This window comes from Microcaecilia unicolor, chromosome 11, assembly GCF_901765095.1.
Source record: "Microcaecilia unicolor chromosome 11, aMicUni1.1, whole genome shotgun sequence".
NCBI lineage: Eukaryota > Metazoa > Chordata > Amphibia > Gymnophiona > Siphonopidae > Microcaecilia > Microcaecilia unicolor.
Genome location: NC_044041.1, coordinates 73398630 through 73425280, shown reverse-complemented (window position 1 = coordinate 73425280; position 26651 = coordinate 73398630). Strand labels below are relative to the sequence as shown.

The following is a 26651-nucleotide window of genomic DNA, read 5'->3' as shown; positions in this document are numbered from 1 at the left end:
GAAGAAGGGCTTCTCAGACAAGGTCATCGCCACTATGCTGAGAGCGAGGAAGCGCTCTACTTCTACTGCTTACGCCAGGGTTTGGCGTATCTTTGCAGCATGGTGTGAAGCAGGCTCACTTTCTCCCTTCACTGCTCCAATTTCTTCAGTGTTGGCGTTCCTGCAAGAAGGTCTGGAGAAAGGCCTGTCGCTCAGTTCCCTTAAAGTCCAGGTAGCGGCTCTGGCTTGCTTCAGGGGCCGCCTGAAGGGTGCTTCCCTGGCTTCGCAGCCAGATGTGGTGCGCTTTCTCAAGGGAGTTAATCACCTGCGCCCTCCTCTGCACTCAGTGGTGCCTGCGTGGAATCTCAACCTGGTGCTAAGAGCATTGCAGAAGCCGCCTTTTGAACCCTTGTCGAGGGCATCTCTGAAAGACCTGACGTTGAAAGCAGTCTTTTTGGTGGCTATCACTTCAGCCAGAAGAGTTTCCGAGCTCCAGGCGCTCTCATGTCGAGAGCCTTTTCTGCAGTTCACTGAGGCAGGAGTGACTATTCGCACAGTGCCTTCCTTCCTGCCCAAGATTGTTTCTCGCTTCCATGTGAATCAGCAGCTCTGTCTCCCTTCCTTTCGTAGGGAGGACTACCCAGAGGAGTACTCTGCTCTTAAATATCTGGATGTGAGACGAGTCATCTTCAGATACTTGGAAGTGACCAATGATTTCCGGAAATCGGATCATCTGTTTGTCCTGTTTGCAGGTCCTCGTAAGGGTCTGCAGGCTGCTAAGCCTACAGTGGCAAGATGGGTCAAGGAAGCCATTGCAGCGGCTTATGTGGCCGCGGGGAAGGTGCCGCCTATCCAGCTGAAGGCTCACTCCACGAGAGCTCAGGCGGCCTCGACGGCAGAGGCCGGATCCGTCTCCTTGGAAGAGATATGCAAGGCGGCAACTTGGGCTTCGGCTCATACATTCTCCAAGCATTACCGTTTGACTGTGGCTGCACGGGCGGAGGCCCGGTTTGGAGCTTCAGTGTTGAGGTCAGGGATTTCAATGTCCCGCCCTGGGTGAGTACTGCTTCGGTACATCCCACCAGTCTATGGATTGATCAGCTTGATGATATGGAAGGTAAAATTATGTATAATCATACCTGATAATTTTCTTTCCATTAATCATAGCTGATCAATCCATAGCCCCTCCCAGATATCTGTTCTGTTTTTATTCTGGTTGCATTTCAGGTTCAAGTTTAGTCTTCAGTTATTTCAGAAAGACTTCGTGTTCAAGTTCTTTCACTTGGATTCTTCAAGAGTTGAGACGAGTTTGTGTTACAGTGAGCTGCTGCATTCCTCTCCCCTCCGTTTTACGGGGCTGGATTGAGACATAAATTCTGCCGGCACTCCCTCCCGCTTCGTGCGGCTGTAGGGCAGCTTTGTACCCCTCCCGCTTCGGCGGTGTTAGGGTCAGTCAGCTCCTCCCGCGGTTGCGGTTGCAGGATAAGCCAGATCCCCCCGCATCGGCGGGTGTGGTGTCCCTCCCCCGCTCCGCGGGGATGAGCTGGACGGATTCCCCTCCCCCACTTGTGTGGGGATGAGCTGGGTTAATTCCCCTCCCCCGTTTCGGCGGTGGTGAGCTGGGCAGAGTGTCCCTTCGTGGGTGTAATTCTCTAAGTGCTGAGTCCTGCGGATGGAGCTTTGATATCGACATACTGAGGAGTTTCCGGCAGCACATGACCACATATAGGGAGGCAAAAGTTTGCTCTCTATCTCCACCTGCTGGTAGATGGACACAACCCACCAGTCTATGGATTGATCAGCTATGATTAATGGAAAGAAAATTATCAGGTATGATTATACATAATTTTACCTTTTGCTTCGCATGGGGTCACCAGCGCAGCAGCGATTCTGATATGCTGCCTGTGGCCTCCTTAGCGTTTTCCCTCTGCCACAGTCCACCCAGGCAGAAACAGGAAGTTGTGTCAGAGAAGGACGTACTGCAGCAGAGGGAAAGTGCCAAGGAGGTCATAGGCAGCATGTCAGAATTGCTGCCTCGTCGGCGACCCCCCTATGAAGCAAAATGCATTTTAGACCGGGAAGGTGAGGGAGATGGTGGATTGGGTGGGAAGAAGGGGAAGACGTTCCAGCCCAGTGGGGGCCCCCTGGAGCAACTGTTTTTGAAGTAGACCAAAGGGCGAGGGTTCAAAGACAAGGGGAAATGCTGGACCAAGGGTGGAGGGGGGGTGAAGGAGAAGAAGTGATAGGCCCAGAAACAGAGGCAAGGGAGAGAGATGGTGAACAATGGGATGGAGGGAGGGAAGAGAAAGGGAGAGAAGTTGGACCCTGGGAAGATGTGGAAGGCGATACTGGATGGGAGGGTAGTTGGGAAGTAAAAAGGAGAGATGGTGGACCTGGGGGTGGTGCGGAGGGAGGGACAGATGCTGGATGGGGGGGCAGTCTGAAAGAAAGGAAAGGTTGAACATAAGGGAAGGAGGGAAGAGAGAGGAAGAAATGTTGTGTTTGGGAGAGGAACAGAGGGAGAGATGCTGAACAATGGAATGGACTGAGAGAGGACAGAGATGCCACATCAATGGGGGGGGGGAGAAGAAGAACAGAAAAGAGAGGGAATAATGTTGAACCATGGGGGTAGGGAGAGAGAGGAGGAGAGATGAATGCTAGGTGGTGAAAGGAAAGGGACAGGGAGATGTCGCAATGAGACTGGGGTGGGCTACAAGAGTGGAGAGAGGAGATTCCGGAAATGATGGAACCATATGAGGGGGTAAAAGGAGGAGGCAAGAAGAAGAGTCAGAATAGTGAATACAAAGGTAGAAATGTGGTAATGGGGAGTAAATGGAAGGAAATAGGAGGCTGGGAGAGGAGTGACATTGGAGAGCTAGGGACTGAGGAAATGGAAAATTGATACCTGAAAATTTAAAAGAAGAATGGTGTCAGAGGGTGAAATTTGAGTGGAAAAGAAAAAAAAGGAGGAACTAGCTGAAAGAGAAAAATCAATATGTTACAGATAGGTGTAGTGAGGGAATGGAACAAACGAAGAGAGGAGAAAAGAAAAATGGCCAGCAGACACTGGAATGAGAATTAGGAGAAGAAAGACAAGAAAAGAGAAACTGGGATCAAGATGATGGAAAAGTAAAATGTCCAGGCAACAACGGCAGAAAAAAATGTTTTATTTTTAATTTATTAACTGGAATATATTAGCTTTGGAATATGTGCATCACAGATGGTTTTTGTATTGTATTCAGTGGTGTAGCCAGATGGCTGATTTTGGGGGAAGGGGGGGAGTGGGCTTTATCCCAAAATGGGTGGGCACCAAATTTTCTCCCCACCCAAATGCAAAATATCTTGACCTTACAGGGATCCCCAAGCCCCACCAACTGAAGACCTCCTCCTCCAGTCCAGCAGCCAGAAATCTCCAATATCTGCAGCTGGTGGCAGTAACCTTGAGTTGCTACTGCCACCCGCACACACACATTTGGTTTTCATGCATGCGTGAGAGCCAAGCAGGCATGGGGATGAAGTGGCAGCAGTTCTGAAATACTGCTGCTGGCTGCAGAGCTTGGAGAGTTCTGGTTGCAGGACCTGAGGAGGGGGAGGAGGTAGTCATCAGCTGGTGAGGTTTGGGGATTCCCACCAGCCACAGCAAGGGAGATGTTAATTGGGTGGGGGGCTAAGCCCCCCCCCCCCCCTTGTGGTTATTCCACTGATTGTGTTCAGTACAAAATGAAATGCATTTCTGTTTTTGTTTCTCCAGTGTTGCATTTTAACTTCTTGGTGTTCCCAGTTCACTTTTGGTGTTCATATTTCTAATTTGTGATCCCTTGCTCTGTATTTGGTGAAGGTCTATCTGTGTTTTGTCCCTGAAGAAGCCATTTAAAGTTTATGTGGTAGTTAATGGCGGGTGAGGAGATGGCAGGTGGAGAAGGGACTGGGGGCCCCTTCTTTAATTTCTGCCCTTGGCCCCAGCATGTCTAACACTGTCCCTGCATATGCATAATTTCTCTACCAAAGAAGAATAATAGCTATGAAAATGTTACAATATTTTATTTTCCCTATATAATAGGCACCATTCTCCTGCAACAAGACATTTCACCCAGTCCAGCCTGAGGAGCTGACAGGTCTCCTTTTGAGTGCACAGACGCCAGCCCCATTGCCACCATGAAGCAATGTGCCCTGCGTGTGAGCTACCTTACTGTGTAATAGAGATGTGAGCTGGTATGGGATGGGCAGACTTGATTGCTCATATGGTCTTTTTTTTTTTCCTGTCGGTTTCTATGCTGCTGTAATAAGGCTAACATCCTATTCTGCGTGCTTTCCCTTCTGGAAAATGACCAGAGCCTAGGACTGCCTTGATCTACAAGCTCCCCTCCTTAGCTCTGCAGAGACCCACGGAGCTGATGTGAAAAGCGTCACTGTGCTTCAGAAAGTATCAGTGTTGTATTGGTCCTGGGGGCTACCTTTAGTGGGGGGGGAAAAAAAGCAAATTTGCAACTGGCCATCAGGAATTTACCCTTAAACTGATCCACTAAATTAAATGGTCTCCTTTCAGCAGTGGCCAAAACAATGAAATTTAAGTGACCAGTCAGTCTTCTTGTGGGAGAAAATTGATTTCTAAAGAAATGGAATGGATTGTGCAGGAAATGGGGCTTCACCTATTCCTTGCTGACATAGAGCTGGTAATGTGAGGTGCATGACAGAGGTACATTCAGGGACAGAGTATTCTGTGTAGGCCCACTTTTCCCTCTAAGGCTAAGCTGAATGGGAGTCCTCCACATATGGTCCTGCCAGTGGGGGGTGCTGTTTCACTAATCACATTTTCAATAATGAAGGACAGGCAAGCTCTACCTGACCAGCAAAAAGAAGGTCCAAGTCTCCCACAAAAAACACATGAAACAACAAAGAGAGTGGAAGGAAACCAAATAAAAAACCTTTTTATTAGCATTTACGCCACTTTCGATTTCTGACAGCACCAGCGTTTATGCATTTCACTCCATGAGAGTTCTGGAGGCACATCTGTATACGTCAATTTGAAGACCCCTGAAGAAGGCCGGTTGGCCGAAACACGGACCGTGTAGGGTCCTAATAAACTTTTTTGGTGCTCTTACTCTCTGTGGTTTTTATCTGGTCTATTTTGGTTTCCTTCCGCTCTTTTTGTGGTTTCAATCTCTACCTGACTCCATGGAACCTGTCTGTCCCTTACGACTGAAAACACAGTATTGAAGCGCCACCCCCTACTGGTAGCATGCAGTTGGAAGACTCCTGCTCGGCTTTGAGGGAATAGTGGCTAGTCACTATCGCCTGGATTCTATAAAGGTTGCATATACTAGTTAATGAGCTGTTAATTATTGGCGTCGGACACTAACTTACATTTACGTACATATCTGCTTGTGCAGTATTCTATAACTCTGTGCACCCAAAACATCTCATGGGCGACCCAAAACGGGGCATAGCCATGGGAGGGGCATGGGTGGGTCACGGACATTCCAAAAAAATGTAGGCGCAGTGTTATGGAATACTGGGGGTATGATTTACACCAGGTTTCAAGTCTTTGGGCGTAGGAATCTATTCTAAGTGCTCAGTCCAGAGCACGTATGTTAGAATAGTGCTTGGCATAGATTTTCCCCCGCACTTGTTTTTTGAGCGCCATCTACTCAATCCAACCTAATATGACCTAAACTTGTTTTCTTTTACATACCACACAAAACTATTATATCTATAACAATAATCAAATAAAATAAGGAACACACTTAAGAGTTCAAGCTAATAGTCTCAAATACCAAATAATACAATTTATTTAAGACATAAATAGGTTGTGGTGGTTCTTTTTGCTCCCAAACTCTCGTTTACTTCTTCTAACATACAGTAATAAACACTACAACTCCCAGAGTGCTGTGGGGCAGAGGCATGGAGCTGTTGTCGCTTTAAAGGTGTGGAGCAAAACCTTTGCTTCTGATTAACTGATCCCTTGCTAGGATTCCAGTTCAGGTTTAAAAAACAAACACATGCGCCCATCCCAAAGCATTCTGGGACTTGTAATCTTGGGAAAGTACCAGGTGAGAAGGCTGCACATTAGTGACTTCTTCCAGGACTTCTTCCCTCTTCTTCACTGACAGCACGGACCACACTCGGCTATGCGTTTACAGCAGCATTTGGTTGACCACACAATACTACATACCCCTCGGAAATTCTCATCACAAAGCAAAGCTGCCTGAAGTCTGCCAGTTTGCACTGAGCTGTGAATTAGCAAACCAGGACTGGATTTCATGTACTAGTAGATATGAAGCCACTCAGCCTACTCTACAAAAAGTTGTACATTTTTATGCATGGACCGTGTTCAAGTTTCATCTTTCAGTCTGCCTTTCACATTGGAAATAAGAATAATAAGAGATCACTGGAAGGTGACCCATTGACCAACTGTATCCCTTCCTAAGCAAGGTCTGGCATACTCTCGCTGACCTCTGTTTCTCTATATGGAGTTGTGATGCCCTGAAATGGTTATGACCCGGGAATACAAAAATTCAGACACAAATACAAGACAGCAGCAGAGAGGCACACGTGAGACTCAGTCCATACAAGTCATGTCTTAGTTCTCATGTCCTATCAAGCAGCTTAAAACTTGGGAAGGCCAGAAGGTTCCGGTTTGTCCATCGAACCACACCAGCCATGGCTTGCCACCATCTTCTTGATGACCAGTGAGCCTCCCGGTACTAGTTCTTCCTCTTGCTTTTTCTGGCTTGCCAAGCTGTAGTGGTACACTAGCAGCATGTGCCAAATCTGTCCCAAATAAGATCAGGGCCTGCAGTCTATCCCTCCAGCAGGTCTGAAATGGAAAGGGAATAGGAAGCCAGGAGGAGGACTACAGATGCTCTCTCCCCCTAAGTTCATTTTATGTATGAACCATGTAAGGGTTTGGGAATGTGCATCAGGTGCATTGAGTGACCCTTTAGCAGGTAATGATGAGTCTCTGCAGTCAGTGTACACTTCCTCCATGCCACACCACCTGTCAAACAGCTTGCACAGGCTCAATATGTTCTTTTGGGTAATGGATGTGCCCACCAGTTTCAGCAAGCTCCGCCTACACATCTGTTTCTGCCAGTAGATGGAAGAATCTTTTATCCACTGGGCGGGATATCCATGAAGAAGCCCGTCCATCCATGGAGTCAGCCTTTGGCAGAACTTCTGTGGTGCCATCCTTTCTCACCAACAGGAGCCGATCCACTTCATGTGCACCTGTCACACCATGCACCAGAAACGTGGCAGCTCCAAAGGCCTTGGTTTTCATCTCAAGAGAGTCATCTGAGTACTAATGACACAGGAAACAGGAAGAGAGGAGCACCATATCAATCCCTCATCTTACCAAGAAAGAGCCAGATAGGACCTTAGCAAACAGCCAACACTACAGTTGAGAATTACTGGCTGTACAACTTCAGTCACTAAAAACCTGACTTAAGACAGCTTACATCAGAAGACAGTATGCCCCTCCATTTAAAAAACAGAGTTCAGAGCGGGAGCCTCATCTTTATCAGTCTGCTCAAGCATAAATCCTGCGCATGGGATTGATAGAACCACAGCCAAAGCAGATCTGCAATTATACCCTTCAGCTAATCCCATTCTGCTATCCATTTACCAGTTACACCATCACTGGTTTCATCCACCAATCACATTGCTTCCAGAATGGTGAGAATGATGTGATGGACAAACATAAGCAATCAACTCAGTTGCCACCATCACTCAGTGCCTCCTTCCCACTGGTCACATTACAGGAGTTGTTTCTGTGCAACAGTATGCTGGTTCAGTAGTACACTTACCTCTGTCAGGCTCTCCTCCGAGGAGTCTGTCTTCAGTTGAGGTGTAAACGTTGCCCCCTGCTTCATGAGGTCCCACCACAGCAGCCCTGGTGCAAGCTCACTCCTCTTAGTAGCACCTAACAAAGCAGAGGCCCTTGATTTATAATCAGAAGTTGGAGTCTTGGCTTCTGTTGAAGCTCAAGAGGTTTAGGAGAGGGGAAACACTCTTAATTGTATCAGATGAGAATATTAAAGTGCCTATGCTGTTATCGTAAGTATATTCACCTAAACTGTAGTCTGTTTCTCTAGGTTATACCACACATGTTATACTAGAAGCCCTCTCTGAAGAGATTTGGGGCCAATATTCAGAGTAATTTAAGTGGGCTGGAGAAGCTCTGGCCTGCTTAAATAGCCTGTCCCCACCTAATTGCCAATATTCAGTGGCACTAATCCGGGCAGTGCTGCTGAATCTCGCCTCTGACCGGCCCCCCCCAAAAAAGCTGACACCTGCATGAGCTTAAGCAGGTGAATTTAGGATAGCTCCTAAATTCACCCGCTTAAGCTTATTTATTTGTTGCATTTGTATCCCACATTTTCACACCTCTTTGCAGGCTCAATGTGGCTTACAATACATCATGAGTAACAGAAATACATGAAAAAGTATACATTTAGTGATAACTGAAGGATTTTGGGTAGCATGATCATGATAAAACATGATAGTATTTTAACTAGCAAACATATTAAGAAATATATAAGAAAATATACATTTAGTAGTAGCTAAAGGATCTTGGGTACCATGATAGTGAAAAAACATGGCAGTGTTTTGACAGGTTGACATAGTAGAGGCAGTTTTGGATGTGCGTATAGGAGTTTATATTTGTTAATCATTGTTGTATGCCTTATTAAAGCAATGAGTCTTCATCTCTTTACTGTGTTGAACTAAAATGTTCTCTGTTTTCATCCTATTTAGATGGCATTTAAAGCAGTGTTTGATTTGTGATGTGGGCCCAGGCTGAATATCGGGCTGGGACCTGCATGTTTTTTTTTTTTAATATTGAAGTTCCCCCCCCCCCCCCCACACTGAGCCCCCAATGCATCGCATCCCCTCCCTCTGCCATCCTGCAGCCACAAGCCACTCCTTCTCTGCAAATACCCCCCGCCCCCCAAGTCCATGCAGGGCCATCCCAGGCCTACCTTAATCCCTAGTGGTGGCCACTATGGGCAGGAGAAGAGCCACATCACCCCTGCCCCTTGCAGAAGTACATGAAGTACCACGAGCTGCTGTGAGAGATTGTGGCAGCCATTTTGCAAAGGTGCCACAAGAGGCAGGAGTGAGGGGGCTCTGCTTCTACCCCCAATGACCATGGACCACCAGGCATTAAAGTAGGCCCAGGGGGGCCTGCATGAACTGTAGGGGTTGAGGTGGGGATGGGTGGCATTTGCAGGGGGTGGGAGTGGCATGTGTTCGCGGGCTGGGAGGGCGAGAAGGAGGGGATGCAATGTGTCAGGGATTTCAATTAAAAAACAACTTATGCAGTCCCAGCCTGATATTCAACCAGGGCCACATAACTCATATGCAGGCTCAGCTGAATATTGGCTGGGCAGGCATAAGCTGCAGCAGCCTACCCACCCCAAATTGGCCCCCGGTATTCAGTGCCAGTGCCCGGACATGGCCCAGAACTGAATATTGTGGGATAATTTAGCCAGCGATGATAAGCGTGACTGCCGCCGGCTAAATATTGGGTGGTCTGTTAAAACAAGAGTGTGCAGTAGAGGGAGGTCCTCCCTAACACAGCTCAAGCCATCCTGCCCGACAGTGTTTTTACCTGTTATGTAACTGACCAGGACGCCTATCACGACTGTGCTCAGTGTTCCCAGAGCCCCATAGTACATGTACGATATAGCATAGAAGTCATCTGCAATGGCCGGCCTGTGGAAGAAAGACAGAAGTGGTTGACTAGGGAAACAGATGTGGCCTCAGTCAGGTTCAGTACACAGAATGGGAACACACAAGTACTAGCTAGGGGAGTGTCTAATTTACTTGCCTCCCAAAATGAAGGAACATGAACAGCTCTTGATATTCTTCTGTTGGACCAACCAAAGCTGCTGAAGATATTGTGTAGGCTGCACAGACTCTTCAGAACTCAACATGTCTTCTTACAAAACCATGGTCATGGGCCTTAACCCAGCAACTAGGTATGGCACTCAAGCAATGACTATAATTCCACCTCTTCTCAGCCTACGACTGCAGTATAAAATGTATTGAGTTTTCTGGGATCTTGCCAGGTATTTCTGACCTGGATTGGCCACTGTTGGAAACAGGATGCTGGGCTTGATGGACCTTTGGTCTGTCCCAGTATGGCAATATTTATGTACTGGATCAGTGGTGTTTCCCACACCATAAGATTTAAGAAAGAGCCTGGCCTTTTCCATTGAATTCACCAAAAGGAGGAGCAATGGTGGTTCATGGAGATGTGCCTCCTCAGCCATGGGCTAGCTCACATTTCTTCCATCAAATTTAAAAATTATGTTTCTAGAACTAGACACAGGCTGATCAGATCTACAAAATACTATTGTCCTGGCATCAAACAGTTACACCTGGCAGCCAGGCCCCTGCTGGTTCAATAACTGAAGTAGTTCCAGCTTGCCTTCTGACACTGGCTCAGTTCTAATGTCATCCCAAGTGACAAACACCCTGTCATTTTTACATCTAGCAAGTCAATACCATGTCTCTGGTTTCTTTCTTTCTGTCTTACCTGTCTAGGGGTGTTGAAATATTTGCCGGGGGCAACGGTCCCATGATGATGGTACCATTGGTGGAATTGTATAAGGGACAGAGATCAGCATACGTTGGCAAAACCCCCATTGTCTTTGCGGAGGGTGGGTAGAGTGTCCCCCCCACAGCTACCCAGAAGGACAAGGCAAATCCTGCTGCCAGACCACTAAAGACACCCTGTGTGTGATGGAAAAAGAACAGTTACCAAGAATGAAAGTGTCCACCTGAGCTCAAGGATATACACATTACTGCACACGAAGTGAGAGAACGACCACCAGGAGGCCTGGCGCAATGCAGCATCATACTGCAGTGTCATCAAAGTCTTATCATGAAGCAGAGCCACCTAGCTTTCAAAAGTCCCTCCTTCATTCCTTATTGGATCTAGACTCCTACAGAGGACTTCTGTATTTCCTCATCAGATCTAGTCTCCTATGGAGGATTTCTGCGTTTCAAAGGGATTTAACAAAACTGAAGGACTAGCCTCTCATATGAGGTATTGTTGGTAGCTCTGCATCCTGGCATTCATAGCCCTCATATTGTCATCCATTATTGTTATTCAGAACTCTGACATGTGTCCTTAGCCCATTGAGGTTCATTCTGTACTCAGTGGATTTCTCAGGAACTACAGCATAGGTACCAGTGGTGAAAGTACTTGAGCACCCCTATTATTGAATAAATGCTGTCACTGAGTCCATGGAGGGGGTAATTTGTGTTGAGTTTAGCATGTTCAGTCATTTTGAAAAAGGTTGGCTCATGTGGCTTATGGCCATGCCCCAGGTCTGACTAAACTTATAATAGGAGCAGCAGTAGCAGCCACTTCTGGTCTTTTCCCCCTCTGAAAGCTCTACCTTAAGGTACTTACATACGTATTTGCAGCTGGTATTAACATCCCAAGTATGAAAGCTCCAAGCAGTGGACCACCGATAACACCCATGACAGTGAAGGAACCCTGCAGAAGACAGACATAAGACACTGGAGTTAGGCCGTGGCCAGGTTTGGTGTCAGAAGCAAGAATACTATTCAGATTATTTGAGCTTTAAAAGAACATTCCAGATTCTGCTTACTGAAATTTTTTTTTCAAAAGCACAGCCAACAGGGGGAAGGGCTGCACTCTGCATATTTAAATCAATAATGGCACATCTATGTTGAACGCTCTTTAAACTGCAGTTCTGCTGATTTCCTGGGAACATGTCAGCAAGATACACTTGCTGGATCAGCTTATTCCTTGAATATGATGTCACTAATGGCATCACAATACATACACATTAGTCTAGGGCAGTGGCGTAGCCAGCTGGGGCCTCAGAGTCCTGGCCCCCCTCCCCCCACTTTGGGCTCAGGCTTCCTTCAAAATTGTGGCAACCAATACATGGCTTTTGCGGGGTGTCCAAGCCCCATCAGTCAAAGAGTTTTGCCGCTGGAGCCCTACCCGTATTGCCTGAGCAGCAGAAGTCAACAGGGTGCTCTAGCCACCATTGCTGGCACTTCTGTACATGCTCAGTTCATTGTATTTGAACTGAGCGTGTGTGGACATACTGGTGTCGGAGGCTGGAGCAGCCTGCCTGCTTCCCTGCTTCTCAGACAGCACATGTAGGGCTCTAGCAGCAAAGCTTTGACTGGTGGGGCTTGAACATCTCCCATCAGCTAAAGATATGATCCAGGAAGGGGGGCAGCAACAGCAGCAGGGGTTGAGAGGGGACTGAAGGGAAATGATTGGACCGAGGCCCACCCAGTTAGGGCTCAGGCCCACCCAACAGTAGCACACGTTTAACGGTAGCTGTTGGGGATCCCAAGCTCTGCCAGCTGAAGACTTCCCCCTGAGGGTAACAAAAACGCTGCTCTCCATGATACTGGCACCTGCGCATGTTCTGTTTGCAGCGCAAGCCTGCTGCAGACTGCCAAGGTGGAGAGAAGCATTTTCCCGCCAGCTTAGATATTTATTTGGTGGTGGGGGAGAATACTTGGTGCCCACCCACTTCTTGCCTAGGCCCACCCAAAATCTGCTGTCTGGCTACGCCCCTGCCCCCCCCCCCCAAATCAACTTCTGGCTACACCCTTGGTCCAGGTGTTCGAAACCCAGTCCTCAAGACATCTAGCCAATCATGTTTTCAGGATATCCCCAGCGAATATGCACGAGATACATTTGCATATATAGAAGGCAGTGCATACAAATATATCTCATGCATATTCATTGGAAATATCCTGAAAACCAAACTGGCTAGGTGTGTCCCGAGGACTGGATTGAGAACCCCTACATTAGTCTATCCAATTAGCTCTCTTTTCTTATGAGACTGTGACCCTATCAAACACAGTGCACTCTGGCACCATCATCCCCTGGCAGACAGACTTCTGCATCCCCAGAGTCCTAAACTAGAACTCCTGAGGTGGCCATAAACCTGAAAAGTTCCCCTTCTCCCCCACTCCTATTCATTCATCAAGGGTCCTCATTTCCCTGTAATGACTAGAGCCACTAACAATGCTAATACACACATGTGCCCATTACCTGCAGTACACCACCTCCAAGTAGGGAAGAAAGAGCCGCCACAGTGATACACGCACTGCCATAGATCAATGCTGGAATGAGAAACAAGGATAGGTGAATGAAAGCACCAAAGAGGATGCCTCTAAACTGTCTTCTCCCAGACTTTTACCCTTATGTCACAGATAATTAAACTCTGGAATTCGTTGCCAGAGAATGTGGTAAAGGCGGTTAGCTTAGCACAGTTTAAAAAAGGTTTGGATGGCTTCCTAAAGGAAAAGTCCATAGACCATTATTAAATTGGACTTGGGGAAAATACACTATTTCTGGGATAAGCAGTATAAAATGTATTGAGTTTTCTGGGATCTTGCCAGGTATTTGTGACCTGGATTGGCCACTGTTGGAAACAGGATGCTGGGCTTGATGGACCTTTGGTCTGTCCCAGAATGGCAATATTTATGTATTGGATCAGTGGTGTTTCCCACACCCACAACATAAGATTTAGGAAAGAGCCTGGCCTTTTCCATTGAATTCACCAAAAGGAGGAGCAATGGTGGTTCATGGAGATGTGACCTTGCTCCTAGGAGCTCTATCTGCTGTAGTCTAATACCGAAATTCCCCACTTTTCCCTCACTGTGATCCCCTCCTCTTAATACGTACAGAGTCCCTTGGAAATGAGGGCTATCTTCTTCTGGGACAGCGAAGGCATGTTGGGCTTGATCAGATCTTCTACAGTTACTGCAGCCATGGCGTTGATGCTGGTGGAAGCCGTGCTAGAGAGGAAGAGGAAGATGGAGAATGAAAGGTTAGTGACATTTGACCTGGAGGTGCTTTCAGAAGAGGCAACAGAACACACTATATCCTACTGAAGTCCTTCATTAAAGTCCTATCTTGGGCTTTTCTACCATGGATGTTGCCATATGAAGGAAGAGATGCTGTGACTGGTCTGTCCCATCTGCCCACTACGTGGGAGATATTGTCAGATGCCCCACTTCCAGCAACCCTGATGGGAGCTTAGCAGCAGCGGGATGCACCAGAACCATTGTGGTGAAGAGGACACGTCTCTCTCTGTCCCACAGATCCATGGTTCTAGTATATTTCTACAAATGATAACCTCCAGCCAGGTTCTTTACTTACCTTAAAGTTCCACTGTAGGCACAAGCCAGGAAGAGACCAGGAACCCCAGGATACTGCTCAAAAATCTCCAGCACCAGGAAAGGTATGTACTGATGGGATAGAAAAACAATTAAATCAGAAGACAACGCAAAAAAAAAAAAAAAACATGGATTCAAATGAAGAGGAGGAAATCTGCTCCCCACATCCAAGGAAAGGAGTAGATTAGGGTCTGATGAAGGGGACTCTTCACCTGCTGCTGATGCAGCACATTTATCTAGCTGGCACTGCCAAAACTCACTGCAGGGCCCTTGAGCATTCAACATGCGTTACAGATTTCATACCTGGTCTGGAGCTGAGACGTATCCTGCCAGCAAAGGGTCACAGTTTCTGTAGAGGGCAAACATCACAATGCCACAGGCCACCGCACTGCCCACAATGAGGCAGAGAGCCCCTTGATTCACCAGGATAGCACTGTGGAAACAGAAAAAAAACTGGTCAGCTCTTCAGAGTGCGGCTGCTGTAGCAGAGTAAGTGGTTGGGAAAGACTGGCTCAGCAGTCCAAGAGAAGTGAAGATCACGGGAGGTCTCAGTGCCCTGAAACAACCAGGGACGCACAAGAGTCAGAAAGCAATATCAAATTTTGGTGCTGCACACCCCACGGCAAGATGTGTTCACAGACTCCACTCTCCCAAAGATACCAAGATATCATCTAATACTCAGAAGGTCCTTATGGGCTGAAATGTAGTTCTCTCTGAAGTCTGAAGGGATGTACTGTTTGCAATACATTTACAGATGGGAAAGTGTGAGTTTTTCCTACACAGGCAGTGGTCTTGTGCACCTTCCACCCACATCGATGGAGCTTTCTGCAACCTCAAACTGCTCTAGCTCCCCTATTTTCCTCCCCCTTCCTTTCCCCCTCTCCCTCCCAGGTACTCACAGCTTTGCCTCACGTTCCGTCTTGCAGGAGATGTAACGCTGGACTTGTGCCTGGTTGACTCCATACATGGACAACCAGAGTAAGGTGCCACCAAAGAGGAAGGTCCAGAAGGTATAACGACTCCGAGGATCGGGATCAAAGCTGCCAATACAGACACAAAGTCCCTGTTAGAAGAAATGCCTTGCGATAAAAAATGTATGCATGCCCCCTGTTACAGGGATTCCTCTGATACAATATTTAATATGATTCTGGTCATTAGTGAAGCTCAGCACATGCACGGGAAGGGGAAGGGGCTATAATCCAACCCTCTAGAAGCAGCAGTGACTACCCAGACCACAGTCAGAGAAATCATATAGACAGACGTACTCCCCAAAGTTGATTCTGGAGTTATTGCTGGCGATTTCCAGCACGTTTCCAGCTCCACCAAGCAGTATCGTCCCTTGGATGACAATTGCAAAGAAGCCAGACATCATCACCAACACCTGGAACACATCTGTCCAGATCACAGCTTTCATCCCACCCTGAGGGGAGAAGAGAGAGTGTCATACACTTGGAACACATCTGTTGGAGCAGAGTTCTGTTTATTACAGCAAATCCCGGCCATTATCAGAAGGAAACAGTTGTGATAGGGAGAGGGCCCTTTATACAGGCTTCAGCAGCTCATGAACAGCAGTGGATTTGGCCAAGATGATTTGTGAAGTGAAAATTAAGATTCTCTTTTTGCCTCCTCCCCCACCTGACACACAGACCTCCACCTTACCACTTACAAAAGTGATTTTCCTGACCACCTAGGTGGGTATTGGCAGTCATACTCACCAGCGTTGTGTAAATGGTGCAGATGGCCCCAGTAGAGAGAAGAGATGCCCATATATCCAGACCAGTTACTGTCAAAGAGAACAAGGAAGACGTTATCCTGATGCTAAGGTCCCTCGGTGAAGAGAACAGAAAATGTGCAGTGCTTCAATATGTCAATTCCATTATTGGGAAGGAATAGCCAGGGAAGGGGGTGTTAGATTTCAGGGACTTTTTCTATCTTTGACTCTGGGTGACTTCAGAAAATTCACATCATCTCTCTGTGCTTTGGTTCAAATTCAAGTTCTTTCCTTGACTCTGGGAGACAGAGGTTTGCACCAGCTGCTCTTGCATCCTGCATCATACAGCATCACAAGGCCGTGTGTATCATTTTCTCCTGATTATTAGTGTAATAGCATCTTTCATATAAACAGAAAGAAGACCTGCTTTACAGCCACGGTGCTTTAGACACAGAGAAGCAGCCACTTTGGGGTGCCTGATTCCAGGCGTATGAACTCTGTGCCCTCTAGAATAGCAGTTCTCAGTTTCTATGTACAGGAAAAGGCAGCGGCAGTGGTACATACCTTGGTTGAGTATTAATGCAGGGGTGTAGATGACAATCCCAGTATACAGCATCTGCAGAAAGAATACAGAGCAACCAAGGGTCAGTGCCGTGCACTACAGCAGGCATCCCCGTCTGTCAGTAAGAAGTGGGCATGGAGTGCACTCAGCTGCCTACGTAGCACTGATACCCTGACAACTTTCATGCAAAGACTGATCCAGAAGCTAAGTGCACCGATGTGGCTATTACAGTGTCCTAAAAGGGGCTTTGTGTTATTGTCCGGGTGGAAGTTCATTCCAGTTTAAGCAAGGCCTTTCCAGCACAGAGATAGTGTCTTACCGTGCCAATGACGTACTGAATGGTTCCACACAGCCGCACCGACTTACTGAACCTCATTTCCAGGTACTGCAAAGAAAATCCAGAGAGAAGGGATTAGAACAGATCCAGAGAGGAGAGCTCTGACTGCACCATGAGCTGCTGCAGATGCTTCTGGGATCCCTTTCAGCAGCTCTTTTAGCTAGGAGTAGCCTAGTGGTTAGTGCAGTGGACTTTAATCCTGGGGAACTGAGTTTGAGTCCCATTGCAGCTCCTTGTGACTCTGGGCAAGTCACTTAACCCTCCATTGCCCCTGATACAAAATAAGTACCTGAATATATGTAAACCGCTTTGAATGTAGTTGCAAAAACCTCAGAAAGGCGGTATATCAAGTCCCATTTCCCCTTTCCCTAACGATACTGCGTGCTCTGGCTACTCGGGGGCTGACAGACCCAGGGCTGATTTTACCTCTGTTGCAGGCAGGGCAATGTTGTTCCTGCTTTCTTCAGGGGAAAATCAGGTCTCCGGGTCCCTCCCTGAAGTGCAATGAAAGCTGGAGTGAATCTGACAGTCCTGAAAATGTGCGTTCACTGGCTCTCCCTATCCATTGGTCTTCTGCAAGTTATGCCATAGGTCAGACATAACAGGGCACACAAAGGATGGCTTGTATACACAAGTATTGTGTAAGTGTGTGAATGAGCAGTTTACTCTGTTCTAACACTAACACAGGGAGGGTGCAGTAGGGTTTGCTTTGTAAGAGTATATAATCCCTGTTTTGTATGCATTGCTGTTTTTGAATCCAATGCACTAAAGTCCAGGCAGGCTCTGAATTGCAAAGCTGTATGTATGGCTGGAAAGTAAGAGGTTTTCAGAGTCTTCCCCCCCCCCCCCCCCCACCCCTTTTATGCCCAGGGAACACGGATTAGAAACTTTAAAAATGTCATTCCCAGGCAGACAGGTAACTTCACACTGCAAGATTGGAGATGGCTGTTATAACTCAGGCTGGGGTAGAGACAAGAGAGAAATATCTCAACCAGGCAAAATGGCCCTTGGTCAGGGACCCACACACCCTATCCCACTGCAAACTGCAATTATGAGACCAGCTGAGGCCATGCGTCCAGCGGTCCCTCTGGACACCTGGCAACCAACAGCTTTTTTGGAAAGTGGATTTGTTAGGCCAGGATTTGGCAGTTAGGGGAGAAGCTGGACAAGTTGTACTTGGATTGGAAGAGTCTTGACCATCATAGAGTGTCCTGCAACCCGACCTTCTGTCTCCTAGACAGATCTGCAGAAGTTCAGGTCTCAAACAGAAAAAAAAAAAAAACCCTGGCACACCATGCTAACAGTTTCAACAGAGAAAGAAGGGACAGTGGCATTCTTACTGGTAGCTTGTGAAGTCAGTGGCTGCTGGGAGAGGAATCCCTCTGGCTACTGAGATCATGATCCCTACATGGGGCCGGATTCAGTAACTGGCACTAAGAAATAGGCACCGGGAAAAACCAGCACTCAATAAAGGGTGTTCCAGGATGTGCGTCCTTCATAGAATAGCACCTAGTGGGGATTCACACGGCCAGCTTTGGGCACGAGGACTTACACCAGCTGAAACATGATGCAAATCCTGGCATGCAGGTTGGGTGCAGATCCCCAGAATTCTGTAACACTGAGTGCATCTTTTGTGAAAGCCCCTGACCCGCCCATATAGCTTCGTGGCCACGCCCCCTTTTGGGTTGCACGTGAGAGGATTTCAACCAGAGGAGTAGCCAGCCCTCCAATTTTGGGGATGCCCAGGGGTGGACTGGGAGGGGAAAACACATTCCTTTTTCCTCTCTCCCTCCCCCCTCCTCCATGCATTAATGTGCTAACCATACCTTTGCTGGCAGGGTTGCTGAGGCCCCACCAGTCAAATAATTACAGTGCCTCCGCTCCCCTCCTCATCTGCTTTCTTTCTGCAGATGGCGGTACCAGGGAGCGGAGGCACTGTATTTATTTGGCTGGAGGGGGCTTCAGAATCCTTGCCAGCAAGGTAAAGGGATGCAGCAGTTCTGGTGAGGTGCTAAACCCAAGGGGGGCAGGCCCCCAAGGCCCCCCATAGCTATGCCACTGATTTGAATGTGGATCTTTACAGAATCACGTGCTGCCAGATCCGCACACAAATCCAGATTAGAGCAATTAACATCGATAATGCTTGTTAACAGCAAATCATTGATTATTAATGGCTCACTATTGGGTACATATCTCAGAATTTGGATGTCATTTATAGAGTCTGATGGTGGTGTACTCTTACCTCATAAGTGCTTGTTATCCCCAGGCGGTAGAAGACAGGTAAGAAGATATAGGCAGTCAGAACACTGTTCAATATCTGACTGATGCACATCTGTAAAAATTTGACACCATAGCGGTAGGCTTCCGCAGGCACCCCCAACACCTGGATGGCAGACATGAAGCTGGCAGCAAGGGATAAGCCCACTGGCACGGCAGACATTGACCGTCCGCCCGTGAAGAAGTCATCCGAGGTTTTCTGCTTGCCTTTGGCAAAGGCATAAAAGAGGCCAATGCTAGTGGAGATGAGCAGCATGAGGGCGAAGACTCCGTAATCCCAGAGTCCGAAGGTTAACTTCTCTGGCGCAAAGAGATCGTACTCTTCCATCCTGTCCTCCTCAGGATCACAGCAGAGAACCCTGTGGAACAGTTAGCCAAGAGATGACATTATTCTCTCTGAAATCAACTCCTGTTGCCCCCCTCCCCCCTCCTTTTTTCTAAGTTCACTCCATTTCTTAAGGACATACTGGTTCTGTGCCAGTTTTTCAGCCTCACACCACGGTTATACTATATCCTGGGTCTTCTGTAATAACTTTTAGCAGCCCCTGGCATAGGAGCTAACTTTTCAAAATTATTGGGGGTACTAAGCCCAATAGAAACAACCCCTCCCTGGACACATACAAGGAATTTTCTCAATATTGTGGGTGCTCAAGCACCCACAGAGCTGGCTCCTATGGCTCCTGGTGTTTTGTGGAGTGGCCTGGAGTGGCCTAGTGGTTAGGGTGGTGGACTTTGGTCCTGGGGAACTGAGGAACTGAGTTCAATTCCCACTTCAGGCACAGGCAGCTCCTTGTGACTCTGGGCAAGTCACTTAACCCTCCATTGCCCCATGTAAGCTGCATTGAGCCTGCCATGAGTGGGAAAGAGTGGGTACAAATGTAATAAAAAATAAAACCTATGTAAGCAAGGGAAATGCACCGTGGGGACACAGGACACACACTCAGCGCTGTCTGCTTTCTATTCTACAGCACCAACAACGTGAGGTGAGAAACGCTGTGATCGGTGCCTGTGATTTCATGATCAGCAAATTCTATAATGCACGATTCTGTCTCCAGTACGGACACCAGGAGGACCGGCAGATTGGCGACTGCAGAAGGATAACTTGTACAGCGCTGCGTAACCCTGGCAGCGCTATAGAAATGCTAAGTAGTAGTAGTAAGTTGCTATTCTCTCTGTCGTGGTGAGAAACGCACCGAAACAGCTCTAACAGAATACTCTGCAGAATTGGTTTTGTGAAAAGCTTGCAGGTTATTACCTGTAAATAATCCACTATTCAACCGTACAGCATAGGAACGGCAACGCATGCGGACAACTCAACTGGAAGGTTGAGAGTAGACGGATTTTCTGTTCTCCGTACATTCTGTGTGGCCAAAACTTCCTCCCCTGGAGCCTCACTGCTTTTCAATTCTAGTATCTTATGCCCCAGAAGAAAAACTATTAGGGACTGCGTGTCCCTCCCCCACCCCCTAAAAAAATGCACACTGGAAAAATAACTAACATATTACCGGCTCCCAGTCTAAAAAGCCCGGGCTATAGGCGCAGAAAGTGAGACATCCTTCACTTCTCATCCAGTGAGGGAAAATCCCTACGGTCATTCAAGAAACCCCTGGAAAATCGTTGCCTACCTTTGAGTTTCTTGATCACTTACCTGCACTTGGGAAGAGGCGAGCTGGAGCGGTGTGAGCCTGAGGAGAGCCGGCGGCGGTGGACTCAGGTAAGCTGTTGCATTCACCTGCGCCCGCTGAAGTGGCAGGAAAAGCTATTTGTGCTGTAGAGATGCAGGAAGGAAGCTTTTATAGGTGCTTGACGGGCTGATCCCTCCCTTTGCATACAAACCTTTTTTCCCCTTTGGCGTTGTCTTTAACACGTTGGCCCGTATCCAGAGGGATGGACCATTTTGCAGACACCTTCTTCAAGACCCCGAGGCTAAACGGGGCTGAACTCTGAGGCGCCAGCTCCTTGCAGATACTGCCCTGGGCCAAGTAATCTTTGCTAGCCATGGGTGCCTCCTCGGGGCAGGATGGGGGGGGGGGGGGGGGGGGACGTGGACAAAATCCTTTCTCTCGTTTTTCATTGTCCTTTTCTGTAGTTATGTTTCCTTATTTCGTTTCTGTCTTTTCAGCGGAAACTAAAACGAAAGAATAAACGCGACATTTTGTCATTTTCAGCCTTCTTTCAAGTGGGGAAGTGCAAAGCTTATTGTGCCCAACAGCACGAATGATAACTTGGTTGCTTTTGGCCGTGTCTTAGCACTGCTGCTTTTGGAAAGGAACCGGGGTCAAATTTAAGTTTCTTAAAAGCAAGAAACAAACAAATAAACAAACAAACAAAAAAAATCACACACACACACAACAAAAGCAAAAAAAAAAAACCCATAGCTGCAGCCTGCTAGGCACAGCTGAGCCCCTTTTTGAATCTGTTCCTATGTCTCCATATCTACAGCGTACGGAGCATCGTTTTGCAATAGCCAATCTTCAATTTCATACTCAGCAGTTTCTGGAAAGGAAAACAAATTCTAGAAAAAACGAGGAGCAGTAAAATCTTGTGCAGATAGTGTGAAGAAATTGTTGCCTAATGTGGGAATTTTGCAAATATCGGATATGGTTTATGGGCGCCTCCAGGCTTTTCTCACAGTCGCTTACCAATGGTTAGCAGTAGCTATTGGATCTAGAGGCTGTCAACTGGCACTTTTGTTTCAGGACTGGTTGATCCCATCCTGGTTTTAACCCAGTGCATGCAGGGAGACGTGGTTTAGATTTTCTTAGGGAAACTCAATGAGAAAACCAGAACTAGAAGTCTGTATTCCCAAGGCTGCATTAGCCTCTCCCGAAATACTGGAGCCAGATGTCAAGTGTACTTTTTAGAGCAGGGATTCTTAACACTTTTTGGTTCTGGCAGCCCTTTAAACTGATAAGAGAAATCCTCATACCCCCTTTCTAAACCAGGTATCCGCTAGTGTGTACCGATACCTACATAGGTCGATGTTAACAGTAACTGTCTTAAAACTGTCTTCGCTCTGTCTAGAAAGTTTCAATAAATTGCCTCAGATTTCAAGACCCTTCTCTTTATCCCATTTGAACTCTTCCCACAGGCACCACTCCTGGTTTAGCGCATGGAACAGGCATGGAGGGGCATTTTCGAAAAAAAAACAAAACATCCAAGTCAGAATTGGGGTGTCCTGCTCATAACATCCAGAAACCATCCATCTCACAGTCATTTTCAAACAGGAAAAACATTGGGATTTGAAAATAGGTGAGAGGGATGTTTTTGTGCTGAAAACTCTGGAATTCGTTGCCAGAGAATGTGGTAAAGGGGGTTAGCTTAGCGGGGTTTAAAAAAGGTTTGGCCAGCTTCCTAAAGAAAAAGTCCATAGACCATTATTAAAATGGACTTGGGGAAAATGCACTTCTTATTTCTAGGGTAAGCAGCATAAAATGTTTTGTATTTTTGGGGGGACCTTGTCAGGTATTTGTGACCTGTCTTGGCCACTGTTGGAAACAGGGTGCTGGGCTTGATGGACCTTTGGTCTGTCCCAGTATGACAGTACTTATGTACTTATGTAAATGTCCAAACAGAACAGCTATTTTCTAAAATGAAACATCCAAAATATTAATGCTCAAAAAGCAGGCACAAAAACATCTGCCTGGCATCATTTGTATAAAAATGGCCAAACAGATGTCCCTGCAAAGCAGAGGAGCAGCCTAATGGTCACTACAGTGCTATAATAGAATGGGAAGAAACGTCCAAGTCAAAAAAGAAGGACATTTTCATATAGACCTGTTTCAATTATGTCCGGGGTACAAAAAAGTGCCCTGATTGAGCAGCTGACCACTGGAGGGTTGAAGGCATGACTCCTCCTTAATCTCCCAGTGGTTACTGACCCCCTTCCATCCCCTTAAGAAGTGGAACTGACAGTGGATACCAGGATCTATGACAGCATCAGGTATTACAGCCATTCCTAACAGAACAGCAAGCCACGTGTAAGGAGTAGCCTAGTGGTCAGTGCAGTTGAGTTCAAATAATAGGACCCACTGTAATTCCTTTATATGTTATTGTGAGCAATAGCCATCATGCTCGCAGGTATCTTATAAATTCAGATACAGTAGGTATTTCCATGTGCCAGGAGGCCACATATTTATACAGAAATAAAAGAGTTAATGAGGGAGTTGCAGCTTTGTCCCATTGTTCAAAGTCCACTGCATTGACCACTAGGCTACTCCTAACGCTTGTTTCCTGTTCTATTAGGAATGGCCATAATACCTGAATCTGTGGTAGAGCCTGGTATCCATTGTCACTTTCACTTCTTAAGGGAGTAGGAGGGGGTCAGTAACCACTGGGAGATTAATGAGGGGTCATGCCTTCATCCCTCCAGTGAACACTTCTAATGCTCAACACTCTACAACTGCATGTATATCACGGACCTCAGCAGCAACTCTTTTCACATGGGCGAACAACCCATGACTCGCCTGCCTCTTCATCGACCTCAGTATATGATATACTCAATTATCTTTATTTATTTATTTATGCTTGTATCTTTAGCAATCTTTATACACACTTCAATTTAGTCAAATAAGAAACTTTAGCTTATCTTTCTGGTGTAGATCCGCTGCCTACACGGACCATGTTTCGCTAGGCATTAAGCCTGAGCTTCGTCAGGGTGCGGACCTCATGCACAAGCTGCCAGCCTTTTCTTACTGTACTCTTGGAAATATATAATCTGATGAGTTCAAGGAATTCATCCATCCAGTGGTCAGCTGCTCAATCAGGGCACATTTTTGTAACCTGGACGTGATTGAAACAGGTCTATATGAAAACGTCCTTCTTTTTTTACCTTAGACATTCCTTCCTGTTCCATTATTGCTGAAAAACATCCTAATTTTGGTCTCACCCAAAACACACCCCTTGCTATGTGGACAAACTGCAGTGTAAAACATATAAACTCTGCCTTTTGAAAATCGCAATTTGGATGTGTTTTGGCAGATGGACTTTTTTGGGGGCCATTTTGAGATGTCCATCTGCTTTGAGCACCACAGTGATATAACTTAGTAACACAGTAAACGAGGACAGATAACAGGAGGGCTTCTTGATATCTGGCTAGATGTTGAAACTTCTTTCCTTTTGAAGGGGGAAAGGGGAAATGGGACTTGATATACTGCCTTTCGGAGGTTTTTGCAACTACATTCAAAGCGGTTTACATGTATTCAGGTACTTATTTTGTACCAGGAGCTATGGAGGGTTAAGTGACTTGCCCAGAGTCACAAGGAGCTGCAGTGGGAATTGAACTCAGTTCCCCAGGATCAAAGTCCACTGCACTAACCATTAGGCTACTACTCCACTCCATGGGGCTGAGCAGAATGCAGGGTTACCAAGTGTTGATTGCCAGTTTTTCACTCAAAGCCAATGCACAGAAGAGTTGTGCACTAGAGTTAACTTGCATGGAAGATACAGCTGCAAGCTGTATTAAAATGTATGCTGATGAGGTCACTTAGGTATTCTGCGCTATGCAGAGAGTATGCTGCCCACTTTTGACGCATGCACAATGCAATAATTTTTCTGTGCGGGTCTGGGGAGGCATCAAAGGTTTTGCAGAGAAAATTTATTTTCAATCTTTCACATGTAAGTGCTGGTTTTGTCTTTTTAAAGAAGCAGAAGGAAGCCCAGGCAGGTTTTAAAGGCAGATTTTAAGTTACAAATATGTTTGTGTGTCTGAACAAAATTAAAAGTGAAAACACACATCAGCGATTGTTCATCTGTGCCTAAATATGAGACTCTCAAAAATTTCAAGTGGAAAAAATTTGTGCAAAGTTCATTTTTAGGTGCAGAAAAGCAAGCGCTGATATGTGCTAACACTTTTGTTTTCAGTTGGGACATGCACAGAAGAAGCTATGCTTATCGCAAAAACTTTGTGAACATGCATCCGGCATACTGCATTTGCTGCAGGTTTGCTGGGCATAAAAATTACATGCAATTTGCTTCTTACACTCGTGGTAGAAGCCACACGCTCAGACATCCATGTGTGGCTCTACCACAAGACTTTCTGCATCTCCCTCACTGTTTGTGGTCCTATGAGTTAAGAGACCCTGCTCTGCTTTCTTTTTACCTGGAAAATCTGCAGTTGCATTGATGTTCAGCAGCGCATGTTGCCTCCCATCCCAATCTATCTGAGAGTCTGGTGTCCTACTTACAAAGATTCTGGTCTGCATGGAGTAGGGAGGAATTTCCCTAGGGTTTATTCCATTTTCTGCTCTGCTTTCTTTTTACCTGGAAGATCAGCAATTGCATTGATGTTCAGTGGCACATGTTACCTCCCCTCCCAATCTATCTAAAACCTTAGAGTTTGGTGTCCTACTTACAAAGATTCAGGTCTACGTGCAGTAGAGAGAAATTTCCCTAGGGTTTATTTCATTTCCTTGAGTATCTTCCTGCTCCTCTAGTCGAAACAACTGTACTTCCTTCAACTGGATATGTCTTCACAAGATGTGGGGCAGGAGGCACAAGGCATTGCTTCTTTTTCTGACACCCAAATTCTCTTGGATCAGGGTGTGGTGTGTTCCCTGCCCACATTGTAATACCTGCCATACACAATTGGTTGACACATGATTGCTGGGGATTCACCATACTTTTCCCAGTGCTAAATCTCCACTTTCATCCGGCTGTATTAGCTGATGTAATAGGCTGGAGATAGTAATTAAGGCTTCTGAATACACTGAGAATATTATTATGAGGGCAGGAAGGAACAAGCTATTAAGGATGATAATAGGTGTCCTAAACACAGGGAAACAGAGGTCAGAGAGAGAGAGAGAGGGCGCATGTGTATAACAGTATAAATGCATGTGGCTGATTCGGTGTGTTAAAGTATGTGTAGTGTGCGTGTATGTGTATTCCTCAATCTCCACTACCCCAACTATAAAGGACTAAAATACAAATCCACATACGCAACCAGTTTCTCCTACATTTGCAGGCAACTATGGAACGCACTACCAAAGGACATAAAAACAACTGAAGACCTAACTACCTTCCGAAAGCTATTGAAAACTGACCTGTTCAAGAAGGCATATCATAAACATCCATCCTAAATACTAAACAATAAGACTGAACATGAACTAGACAAAACCAAACTTTTATTATTGTCTGACCAACCACATTGCTATTAATGAATAAGCACTACCACTTTAATCCTCATGTCGAAAATGATTTCCCTATAGTTGATGACCTAACGTATGTTACAGTCCAATCTATCACTCAGGAACCTATATGCAATACCATAATGTATTCTTCTTTACAATGTATGTATGCATCCTAATGTAATACCATTTGTAACTCTGTTAACCAGAAATGGCAATTGCCATTACGGCAAATGTAAGCCACATTGAGCCTGCAAATTGGTGGGAAAATGTGGGATACAAATGCTACAAAATAAATAAATAAATAAATAACAGTATAAATGTGTGTGACTGAGTCGGTGTGTTGATGTATGTAAAGTGTGTGTGTGTGTGTGTATACAACAGTATAAATGCAAGCGGCTAAATGATTAGAGCCAGGATGGTGGCGAGTGGACGCCCATTCAGCAGCTCTGCTCTGAAAGCGCTGTATCT

At 46.4% G+C, this 26651-nt stretch overlaps 1 protein-coding gene across 1 annotated transcript; it reads right to left on the bottom strand.

Annotated features, from left to right (window-relative positions):
- Nucleotides 1-5714: 5714 nt before the first annotated feature.
- On the bottom strand, nucleotides 5715-20802 carry SLC5A5 (solute carrier family 5 member 5). Its single transcript, XM_030219782.1, has 16 exons — nucleotides 20705-20802; nucleotides 19022-19415; nucleotides 16762-16827; nucleotides 16445-16496; nucleotides 15885-15952; nucleotides 15435-15589; nucleotides 15069-15209; nucleotides 14473-14602; nucleotides 14153-14241; nucleotides 13676-13788; nucleotides 13040-13110; nucleotides 11402-11488; nucleotides 10520-10716; nucleotides 9590-9693; nucleotides 7785-7900; nucleotides 5715-7279 (listed from the first exon to the last, which is right to left on the bottom strand). Exons 2-16 carry the CDS (start codon nucleotides 19382-19384, stop codon nucleotides 7052-7054), a joined length of 1980 nt encoding a protein of 659 aa, XP_030075642.1. The 5' UTR covers nucleotides 19385-19415; nucleotides 20705-20802; the 3' UTR covers nucleotides 5715-7051.
- Between the last annotated feature and the right edge of the window lie 5849 nt (nucleotides 20803-26651).